General features: G+C 38.4%; 1 protein-coding gene across 1 annotated transcript in view; it reads left to right on the forward strand.

Annotated features, from left to right (window-relative positions):
- The window catches only part of myo9aa (myosin IXAa), a 119783-nt gene extending 107377 nt beyond the window's left edge, over positions 1-12406 (forward strand). The window contains exons 23-30 of the mRNA XM_073836549.1: positions 1840-2020; positions 3398-3503; positions 4322-4453; positions 4556-4679; positions 5198-5251; positions 6887-7095; positions 8008-8150; positions 10401-12406. Of these exons, the coding sequence (XP_073692650.1) occupies positions 1840-2020; positions 3398-3503; positions 4322-4453; positions 4556-4679; positions 5198-5251; positions 6887-7095; positions 8008-8150; positions 10401-10825 (1374 nt within the window). The 3' untranslated portion in view covers positions 10826-12406. The remainder of the gene's footprint in view (positions 1-1839; positions 2021-3397; positions 3504-4321; positions 4454-4555; positions 4680-5197; positions 5252-6886; positions 7096-8007; positions 8151-10400) is intronic.

Genomic DNA, 12406 nt, shown 5'->3' on the forward strand with positions numbered 1-12406 from the left:
ACTTTTGCGGTGTTAACCGTACATTACGGTGCCAAACTTGTACAGTGTCAGAAATGACACAGTATAAAATGCTTGGGGTAGACGCTTAGCAACCAACCAATCATGTGTCTCATGTTCACATGCTTTGGACAGTTATGGAAACACAGCAAATTGCATAAGCAGTCGTTTCACTGTTTAAATGGAAAAATGTCAAATGAAAAAGGGAAAAGGCATGAATTGGACAGAAGACAGTTCTATTCTTGACTTTGTAGATTGAAAAGTTTATTCAGGAAAAACTTGATAGTATAGTCTGCTATATGTAATATAAGGATGCACAATGCTAGATCCTTTATTTTAACAGATTGTGTACTGTGTTCGTCTAAACCAGGGGTCCCCAAACTAAGGCCGGGGGCCGAATGCGGCCCGCCCTCACATTTGGACCGGCCCTCTGAACAATGCCAGAGATATATTTTGAAAATGTAATTTTAAATATGTTTTACTTATATCATGTCGGTATTTGATAATAAAGGTTGGCTTTCAACCTAAAATTTCCGTTAGTTATTAACATAGCCTAATTATTTGTTAAATTCACCAACAGAATGGTACATTGCCATAATGTGTCATCGCGATCGTTCCTTGACCCCAGCCTCAGTCCATTGCTTATGAAGTTCACAAATTCTTGAATCGATTTTGCTTGACAAGCCTCTCAAGGCTGCGATTCTCTCGGTTGGTTGTGCATCTTTTTGTTCCACACTTTTTTCTTCCTCTCAACTTTCTGTTAACATGCTTGGATACAGCACTCTGTGAACAGCCAGCTTCTTTGGCAATCAATGTTTGTGGCTTACCCTCCTTGTGAAGGGTGTCAATGATTGTCTTCTGGACAACTGTCAGATCAGCAGTCTTCCCCATGATTGTGTAGCCTAGTGAACCAGACTGAGAGACCATTTTGACGGCTCAGGAAACCTTTGCAGTTGTTTTGAGTTGATTGGCATGTCACCATATTCTAATTTGTTGAGATAGCGAATTGGTGGGTTTTTGTTAAACGTGAGCCAAATCATCACAATTAAAAGAACCAAAGACTTAAACTACTTCACTCTGTGTGCATTAAATGTATTTAATAGACAAGTTTTACAATTTGAGTTGAATTACTGAAATAAATGAACTTTTCCATGACATTCTAATTTACTGAGAAACACCTGTATATCTTTTGAAAAGAAATGATCATTTGTCTGTCTGGTGCATAAAAAAATAATAAACTATTCTAGCATTAAAAGGTATAATAAATACAGGTAAAATCATAATAAAATAATAATAATAATAGTAGTCAGTCCAGCCCATGGAATTTTCTTATAGAAACCGACCCGGTCCCCCATTAAAGAAAAGAAAATTGTGGCCCGCTCAGAAAAAAGTTTGGGGACCCCTGGTCTAAACAATTACATTGACACTGCAAATACGCAAATAAGAATGTTAACCCGAGGTTTAGGAATGTCCAGTGTAAAGTGTCATCTTATGTTCACCTGGGTAAAGTATGAACAGTGTAAAATGTGAAGAAAAGCAACCCAGGATTTAGTTTACCCAGGGTTTAGAATAACCCAGGGTTAACTATTTAAAGTATGAAAAGCCCTAATGATACAAGACACTAAATTTAGTGAGGTTCATGCTTTACTATTTAATAACTGTTTCTGGAGCCTTTCCAGCACTGCAAATTTTAGATGTTTTTTCCTATTGGACACATCAGCTCAGGTCATAGAGAACTGTAGTAAGATTGTTTCACAAGTAAATGTATATTGTTTTAAGGATGCTTTTTTTATATTTTGTCAACAGTATATTACTAACCAAATATATCTACTATATATATAGTACTGTATCTGTATCTATAGTTTGTCCTTGATGTCTTATTTTCTGCCCTCAGATGTAAATGGCGTGAATCTGGACGACTATAATATTAATGTCATTGCCAGCGTTTTCAAGCAGTGGTTACGTGATTTACCTAATCCTCTGATGACCTTTGAACTGTATGATGAATTCCTGCGGGCCATGGGTAAGTAGATGTGTCCATCAGCCATGATCTACCACACTTATTTAATTCAGTATAGCAGATATAGTTTTGGTGTCTTATTTGCTTGTCCTCTTTGTTTTGTTTGTTTGTTTTTTTGTAGGGGATTTTTGTTTAGTGTTTTGGTCTTTTGTGATGCACATTAGGGGTGGGAGAAAAGACCAAAATCTTATATCACAATATGAGTAATTTTATTTTACGTAATATTATATATTACAATTAGGGCTTGCTTTTTTGTGGATCAATTCTGAGATCTTCAGAATGCATCGCAATTCTCTCTGGAATCAATTCTGAGCATAGATTTTAACAGCAGATGGTGATCTAATCTAGGTTTTATTTGCACACTCAAATGCTCATGTGTAGAGTCATTTAATTTTACCTTGGGTCAGAATACTTGTCCTTGTAATTCGCTTCAACCTTTTCAAATGCTACGAATTATTATTTTAGGTTCAAGTGTGTGTAAGGATTTGGAAACAAGCAGAGTACGGCTGTTTCTAAAGCATGCAGTGACATCTGCCGTTAACACTAAGCTCAGAATCGTGATGCATTCGGAAAATCTCTGAATATATGCAGAATCATTTCTCGATTTGCGATGCATCAATATATTTTCCTAGCCCTAATTACACTTTAGTTCTTTTTGCTTTAAATAAGATCTTCAAAAAAATTTCATACCATTAGAAATTGCACAAATTTTACAAAAGTGGTTTAATCAAGAACCGTGAGAAATTTTCTCTTTTGTAGTTTGATGAACATGAATGACAGACAGCAGGATTATTAGACTGCTGCCGGGCTCCAATATACTGTGTGCGTTTTTAACTGTTCAAGGCCTATAAAACAGCAAAAATATGATGGCTTCAGTGGCTTAAAATCACTTGTTTTTATACCACAATGCTTAAAAACTTGTGCAAACGATACGTTTTTGAGAAGATCGTCCTAAATCTGTATCAGTTGATTTAAGTTGATAATTTAATGTATGCCAGTATATCGCTCACCCCTAATGCACATTGAACTTGATACTGGTGGAAAATGTGGCATGTGATATTATTTGGATTGCCAGCCTTTGCCCAGAGACACCCTGGCCTAAGCCATTCCAGTATCCCCAGTATAAAAACGCTACATTTTTACGAACAAAAATAAACAAACGCTTATTTTAATTTTTTAATAACTTATTTCAACCGTGAATGATTAAAAAAAATATAGAACAAAGTTTTAAACCGAATTTTAAAATATATTTTTGTACATTTTATATGCAATTCTACAGATGCAGTACTGTTACAGAACCTCTCTTCAAACCCTGTGTTTAAATCAGTTAGACATTTACAGAGGCATAATGTTTAAACATAGATGCTAATGTCTCTTCAGGTCTCCAGGACAAAAAAGAAGTGATTCGAGGGGTTTACTCTATAATCGACCAGCTCAGCAGAACTCATCTGAACACACTGGAGCGCCTTATTTTTCATTTGGTCAGGTAAGACGGCAAATGCAACTTCCCATTACGCCAAAATAATGTATGCAATAATAACTGCATCCAAAAAATTGTGGCGTAGTAATACACAATCAAGCAACAGGCAATAAATCTTATCACAGTGCAATCTAGGGTGTGTTCACACTTGTCATGTTTGGTTAGATTAAAACGAACTCTGGCGCAATTGCTCTGTTAGTGTGGTTCATTTGAGTAAGTGTGAACGCTGCCATCCAAAAATCCCATGCGGTGTATCCAAAACAGAATGAGCAGAGGGCAAATGTGGAGCAACGAGGAGGTAAAGTGCCTGTTATGAGCTCTTTGTGAGTTCGAAGGTCGTGAAAATAAAATCATATACACACGCTTATTAGTCCAGCAGATGGAATTAGGTGTATTCGACTTATACGCACCTTTTCCTTTTGTTTGGAGTGTTCGGTGAGTTCCGTCACAAAATATACGTCATTCTACCTGACCAATCAGGTTGTGAATGTTTTACTTTGCCTTTAGGTTTGGTATCTTTAGGTTCACTTTCAAAAATGCCAGTGTGAACGCTAAGCAGACCAGGACCAAATGTATCATTTTCCTTTTTGGTCTGGACCAAATGAACCAAACAAACCAAACTACAAGTGTGACCACGTCCTTAATTCATCTAAAATCCCAGCTACACAACAAAAATGCTTTTATTGATAACAATAATGAAATAATATCTAATAGCAGAAACTTGGCCTTTAGTGAAAACAGTAAAATGATGTTCTGATTACTGCATGTCTTTCATTGTTAGAAGAGTCTTGTGCAGTTCTGAGTCTTCTTTCTGTTGTCTACAGGATTGCCCTGCAGGAGGAAACAAACCGCATGTCTGCTAATGCGCTGGCTATCGTATTTGCCCCCTGTATCCTACGCTGCCCTGACACTACCGACCCTCTGCGGAGCGTTCAGGACATTGGGAAAACCACAGCGTAATGGGCAACTCTTACTTCATATACAGTAGTGTTATGGGACTAGTTCAGTTTAGTTAGAGCAGTGATATAATTAAAATACTTCTCTGTTTTCTTTTAAAGGTGTGTTGAGCTGATCATTTGCGAGCAGATGAATAAGTATAAGGCTAGACTGAAGGACATCAGCACTTTGGAATTCGCAGAGAACAAAGCCAAGAGCCGACTAACATTCATCCGCAGGTCCATGGTGAGAGTTAAAACTGAATTTCATATTTTCTCAAGCATCCACATAACCCAGATGTCCAAACCCTTATATTTCTGGATCAACATTCTTGTTGGAACTGAAACAAACATTCTTATCAACCTCTTATTTATCCTCTTATATTAGAGGTAGTTAATGATTAGACATTAAGGCAGTTTGTTTGACAGAAATATTGTTTGTTAACCTACAACATTGAAAGATGTTGATTCAGGAAGTTGAGTAAGTTGGATAAGTGTTGGTCCAGGAACAACATTTGTTTCTGTTTCACAATCTCAAACTCTCTACCAAATCTACCCCTAAAATCGGAGGGAAATGACAGGTTGATAGCATAAAGCTCCAACCCCAGTTTTAAGCTTAACTTTAACCTTAAAATCTGACAGATACATTACTTCAAGACCAAAAAGGATGTTGTTCCAAGATCATGTCCTACTTGAGTAAATCACCCACTTGACACTAACCCCAGTCTCTCCTCTCCCTTCCCTTCCCTTTCCTTTCTGATCTAGAAACCTGTAATAATTGCTGTTAGATTTATGAGCATAACCCGCAGTGCTGCGGCGGTAGGTATTTATGTACTCGCTGTTACCGTAAGTGTCATCACGTATGCCGCGTCCCAGCACTGTGTGGTCCGTCTGTCTTCATGATCATGACATACAGACATTTGAGCAAGAGACTCGAGAGTTTAGATGTTAGTTAGTCACTTAGCACTTTATTAATCTAGACAAAATCACCTTGTTACATTACATTCTCATTATGTTGCACTGCATGACTTGGGAATTCATTAGATAAACATTTCTGTTGCGTTCACTCCATGTGCCTAATATTTTACTTTTGACTTTTCTCTGGTTAATAATGTGCAGTCAAATTCATTCAGAAAGGTAATAGCTTTGAGTTGAAGTGAGTCTGTGTTGTCCATCCAGTGTCCAAAATGAACACTTGCAAGAGCCAAAACGGCTACTTGCCCAGTTTAAATGATTGCAAAAAAAGACACACAATTTCAGTTGCTGTGTAAGAATAAATTCATCACTGTCACCATCACTGACATAATTGAATCAGATAACAAAATAATACAGTGCCTTCCAAAAGTATTAATTTTATTCACATTTTATGTTGCTGCCTTATGTTAAATGCTTTAAATTACTTTTTTTTCACATCAGTCTACAGTTCATACATTATAATGGCAAAGCATCTTTGCGAATGTATTAAAAATAAAAAACTTAAATGATTCCATTGCATAAGTATTTAAACCCTTATCTAGGACAAAAAACTGTCTGTAGAGCTCAGAAACAGGATTCTGAAATCTGCTGCATTGTAGATTCACAGAAGCATGTGGTCTCTGTTACTCTTAATGGAAGAAGTTTGAACAACCACAACTTTCTAGAGCTAGCCTCCGGGCCAAACTGAGCAATTGATGGAGAAGGGCTTTGGTTAGACTGGTGACCAAGAACCTGATCATATGTGGAGATACTGTATGAGAAACCAACAGAAGGACAAACATCACTGCAACATTCGAGCAATCTAGGCTTTATGGATTCAATCCTCTCCTCAGTGAGGACACAAAAAAACACTTGAAATTTGAAAAAAAAAGCACCTAGAGGCCCCTCAGACTGTGAGAAACAAGATTCTGTGTTCTGATGAATCTCAGTTCCAAGCAGTGTGGTAGTAGCAGCCTCATGCTGTGTGCCTCATGCAGCCTCATGGATGTTTTTCAGTGACAGGAATCGAAGGAAGAAAAGCTCAGTGCATCAAAATATTGAGATAGCCTTAATGAAAATCTAGGCTAGAGCATTCAGAACCTTAGACTAGGCAGAAGGCTAACATTCCAACAGGACAATGGCCCTAAGCACACAGCAAGAGTGGCTTATAGACAACTCTGTGTTGTCCTTAAGTGGCTAAGCCACAGCATGGGCTTGAAACCAAAATTTACAAAGTTGTGACAATTCTGTTTTTGCTTTGTCATAACATTGTATGGAGTGTAGATTGATGTGGAACTTTCTAATGTGTCATTTGCCATTGGGACAAAAATGTTCATTTTGGACCCTATATTTGTGTTTTGTTCCTTTAGTCTGTAGCCTGAAACAGTCTAGAGAATTAAACTAGCAAACACTTTGTTTCATTGAAGTAGTGCTATTAGCAAAACCTGATCTATCTCGAGTTCCACCACTCATAACATTGTCTTGTGTTTTGTTTAACAGGGTAAGGGCCACAACCTGCACAAGGTGAGGTATCACACACCATCTCCTCCAGTAAGTCCTCGGTCTCCAACTGCTCCAGAGGTGATGCAGGAGAGTGGAGATGAGGAAGCCAGCAGCAGAGATCCAGAAGTCTCTGAGCAGCAACAAGTCGCCATGCAGCAGGAAGAGAAAGTCCTGACTGAACAAATCGAGAGTCTGCTAAAAGAAAAGTAAGAGAACCAGCTTTCACATCTGGGATTGGTTGCATTAACTTGGATGTTGAAAGGGATAGTTCACCCAAAAATAAAACTTCTGTTGTTAATTACTCACCCTCAGGTTGTTCCAAACCTCCAAGACCTTTGTTCATTTGAAACACAAATTAAGATCATTTTGATGAAATCCGTGAGCTCTCAGGCCCTCCATAGACAGCAAGGGTACTACCAAGGCACAGAAACATAGTAAGGACATTGTTAAAACAGTCCACGTGACATCAGTGGTTCAACCGTAATTTTACGAAGCTAGGCTAGGGCGTGACATGAAAAATTAAGGTTGAACCACTGATGTCACATGGACTATTTTAACGATGTCCTTACTATGTTTCTGTGCCTTGACCATGGTAGTACCCTTGCTGTCTATGGAGGGTCAGAAAGCTCTCAGATTGAATCAAAAATATCTTAATTTGTGTTCCGAAGATTAATGAAGGTCTTACAGGTTTGAAACGACATGGGGGTGAGTAATGTGAACTATCCCTTTAATACTCAAAGGGTTTTTTGGAAGAGCATCTCATTATAACTACTATGCCCTTTGTACAGTATGAAATACAGAGAGGACCTGCTGGATATAATGTGAGCAGAGCACACTGCATTGGGTATCCCAAAATGCAAAGTACTAGACTTGTTGTAATTAATAGAATATGGGATTCTATTAATTAGGGATATGAACGGTTATTTTTACCATCTCCTTTTGACCTTAGTGTTCGATCATTCTGCTAAGTAATTTAAAAAAAATTTTAACCCAAAATGAATTATTAAATAGATACAAAAATGCTGTTTTTAAACATGTGTAGTAGCAGTAAAAAGTACACAGTTATTCTGTTATAAACACAACCAATGCTTAAGATTTGTTTAATCTTCACCTCATAGGGAGGAGTTGACATTTGAGATGCTTGCTCTGGAGCCACGGGCATCTGATGATGAGACTCTGGAGTCAGAGGCCTCTATAGGCACAGCAGACAGCTCTGAAAACCTGAATGTGGATTCTGAGGGAGCCACTTCGGACTTCTCTGGTGAGTAACTACTAAATGTTCCTATTAAATGTAAAACTACTTTAAAACATGATCTTTCCAAACTACATGTTGGTTTCTAATCCACGTCAATTGATTTTTATAACCCAATTTACTTTTAAAACAATAGGAAACGCTGTAAGAGTAGTTGTAGGTTTGATTTTGGAATTGATTAGATCAGAGGTTCTCAACTCTGGCCCTCGAGGTCCACTTTCCTGCAGAGTTTACCTCCAACCTTGATCAAACTCACCTGCCTGTAACTTTCTAGTAATGATGAAGAGCTTGATTAGCTTGTTCAGGTGTGTTTGATTAGGGTTGGAGCTAAACTCTGCAGGAAAATGGACCTCGAGGGCCAGAGTTGAGAACTCCTGGATTAGATCATGAAAAATTATCAGTACATGAGTTTGACAGTGAATTTGCCAAAATGGCTTTTGGTTATTTTATCCAATGACCTGTGCAGCCTAAGGATTGATGTCAGTGAATAAGACATTAAAGACATGTTTGAGGCCCTGAAAGGTTTTTGTACACAACAAAAACAAAAATAACGATTTTATTCAACAATTTCTTCTCTTCCATGTCAGTCTCTGCCACATATTTGTGAGAACATCACGACACGTGTGTGGTGCTGCTGAAGCAGGAGCCAGCATTCTGATGTAGAATGTCCATCTCTTTCAGTTCGTCTGTATATTCGGTTTCTATCAAAATCTTCAGACGTGTTTATGAATACTTGTATGTATAGCGTGTGCCTCACTCTTCTTGTAAACTAGGTTTAGCACATCCAGGTTCTACATCAGAACGGCTCCTCAAATGAGTTCAAATAAATCTTATTTGAATCGGTTTATTGCCTTGACTGGATGAACGGATTCATTCAAATAAATCAGATTTCCAACACTGTATATAAGAGAATGTATTATTAGAAGAATGGGTTTGATTAAGGCCTTGGTTTACTCAACTGTGTGAAGCTATGTGCACCAAACAATGACTGGAAAAAGTTAAAAACTGGAAAAGCTACACTTACAGTTGAAGTCAAAAGTTTACATACATCTTGCAGAGTCTGTTAAATGTTAATTATTTTACCAAAATAAGAGGGATCATACAAAATGCATGTTTATTTATTAGTACTGACCTGACTATGATATTACACATAAGACATTTACATATAGTCCACAGGAGAAAATAATTTCTAAAAATGACCTTGTTCAAAAGTTAACATACACTTGATTCTTAATAATGTGTTGTTACCTGAATGATCCACAGTTGTCTTGATTTGTTTAGTAATGGTTGTTCATGAGTCCCTTGTTTGTCCTGAACAGGTAAACTGCCCGCTGTTCTTCAGAAAAAAATCTTCAGGTCCCACAAATTCTTTGGTTTTTCAGCATTTTTGTGTATTTGAACCCTTTCCAACAATGACTATATGATTTTGAGATTCATCTTTTCACACCGAGGACAACTGAGGGACTCGTATGCAACTATTACAGAAGGTTCAAATGCTTACTGGTGCTCCAGAAAGAAACATGATGCATTAAATGCCAGGGGGTGAAAATTTAACTTTTGTCTTCTGGGAAACATGTAAGTATCTTTTGTAGCTTCTAAAGGGCAGTATACAATGGAAAAAATATGATACTTAGGCAAAATAAGAAAAATGTACACATCTTCATTATGTTCAAAAGTTTTCACTCCCCAGCTCTTAATGCATCAGTGAGCGTTTGAACCTTCTGCAATAGTTGCATACGAGTCCCTCAGTTGTCCTCAGTGTGAAAAATGGATCTCAAAATCATACAGTCATTGTTGGAAAGGGTTTAAATACACAAAAATGATGAAAACCAAAACGTTTTCTCTGGAGAACAGCGGGCAATTTAACTGTTCAGGACAAACAAGGGACTCATGAACAACTATCACTAAACAAAAAAAAAAAAAACAGCTGTGGATTTTTCAGGTAACAACACAGTAATAAGAATCGTAAGTGTATGTAAACTTTTGAACTGGGTAATTTTTATAAATTCAACTATTATTTTCTCTTGTGGACTATATGTAAACATCTTACATGTGAAATATCTAATTCAGTAATAAAAAAAAAACATGCTTTTTGTGTGATCCCTCTTATTTTCGTAAAATAATGAACATTTTGCAGATTCTGCAAGGTGTATGTAAACTTTTGACCTCAACTGTATTTGAATGCCAGTGCTCCCCAGCATTGGTGCTCAGTGATTTTCCACCTCACCTCTCATTGCTGTTCTCTTTGTCTCTCACCAGAGCGAGGCCCAGCGCTGGCCGCCTTGAGGCCCAAGAAGTCTGAAGGAAAGAGTAGGCGAGTTCTGCGAAAGCAGCCTGAATCTCTGGACTCCATGGATTCCAGTTCAACCATCTCCTCTGTATCGTCTTCCTATATGCAACCACCTCCGCGTTCCCATAAATTACGTCTGCGACCCAAATCCCCTTCAACCCGATTGTATCAATCCAGCCCACCTGACAGCCTGGACCAGCCCGAGCAGGATGAAGAGGAGAGACCGCAGTATACCAGCCGCGGCACCTTCAACCCTGAAAAAGGCAAACAGCGGTTGCAAGGGTCCAAAAACTCACCTCAGAGGCACCCTCCGATGGGCGGAGGGCCCAAGAGAGATCCAGACTTGCCGCCCCAGCAGGTGGTGGTGTACGGCAGCAACGAGTTCATGGTATGAAGGCCACAAGGTTACACGTCCATCCACGGAAACAAGCTCATCCCTCCCTGCTAGCTCACTTGAGTTCACATTTGCTGCATTATAGTCCTTAAGTGCCATGTTGACAGGAGAAGCAGGAGGAGAGAGCTGGGCAGCTTTCCAACCTGAAAGTGAAAGCAGGGCAAAGGGAATGCTGAACCGTTCCGATACGGAATGTTCACCTTTGGGCCGCGATCGGTCCAAAGGCGGGAGACGAAGCCATTGACGAACTCCACGAAATCAAGCTAAACCATGGGCTGCTTTAACGTTTACAGCATTCTCTACGATGTATTTGCCCTCAAGCCTATTTAATAAATTTTATTTACATGGAATATATAAATCTATATAAATATATTATGTGATATAAAGTGTACAAAGCCAGAGAACCAGCGAATGCTGGGTTGTTGAATTCATATATATTATATCGTGTATCGGTCATGAATGAGTTGGAGAGAGAAGTGAGGACGTTGGCTTTTCGTGGTTGCGTGAGGCTCCTCTGTATGTGCGTGTGAGTGTGTGTCCTATGAGAAAACCTCTGGATATGTTTGTGCTGCTTTTTTGTGTTGTGCTTGGAGGGAAATGATGCCATTAAAGGGACCAAGCAAACTGGTGTTATAATGCCAGAGGATCCCGCATAGTGCGAATCACCACATAGTGTATTACGCCAACAGCCATCCATCAGTTGTTTGAATTCATTTGGATTTATTTTTGTGCTTATCTGCCTCAGTCTTGTTGTAAGAAACCAGTGTTAAAACACCAAACCGCAGAGTTACTGGATTACTATTACTTGGGGTATTCTAAATGTTATCATTCTGAACCTTAAGATCATTCGTTCCCTGCAAACATGAGATTCCTTTCACCAGAAAATGACTTAATATATTACCAAATGGTCTCTACTTCCTGTATTTATACTGTAATGCGATATTTCCCTTTTTTTTTCTAAATATTTAATTATTAAATAAAACCTGGCTGTAATCCACACAAGTGCATTTTGGAGGGTTATGCTCAGATTTGATTCACAGATGCCCTCAGAGAGATTCTGATGGCTCTCCATCATTAGTTAACGATATTGTGAACAAAATCACGTATTTTACCTGTGCCACCAGCAGAATATTCCTGTGTTTAGACCATTTGGCATTTCTTTGTCACTGTGGTTGAACATCACGATTTTGTCACCCTCATGTTAAACTGTGATTCTACCCAGTAACATGGCTTGTTAAGGGTTTCTGCATGTGATGGCTGTTTCTCTCACAGGAACGAGTCTATGGACACATGACATCAATCTCAGAATTAAGACTGTTAATTTATATTGTGTTATTTCGATCTCATGCATTGCTGACACTAGTCACACCGCCTGCAGGATTGAGCAAACCGCTGTCTGGCCTCAGATTTGTCTTACGTTGAGTCGTGTTGAACAAATATTTCTTATGAAAGAAAAAATGTCAATGGTTGTAAAATAAATTACACATTTTGAACAAATAAGAACTGGTTGTTGAATGAAAGATTTAGAGTTATTGTGCAGCTATTACACTTGTTCCAGCGACATTTCGTTTTGTGTACTGA

This window comes from Garra rufa, chromosome 3 (genome assembly GCF_049309525.1).
Source record: "Garra rufa chromosome 3, GarRuf1.0, whole genome shotgun sequence".
In the NCBI taxonomy this organism is placed as follows: domain Eukaryota; kingdom Metazoa; phylum Chordata; class Actinopteri; order Cypriniformes; family Cyprinidae; genus Garra; species Garra rufa.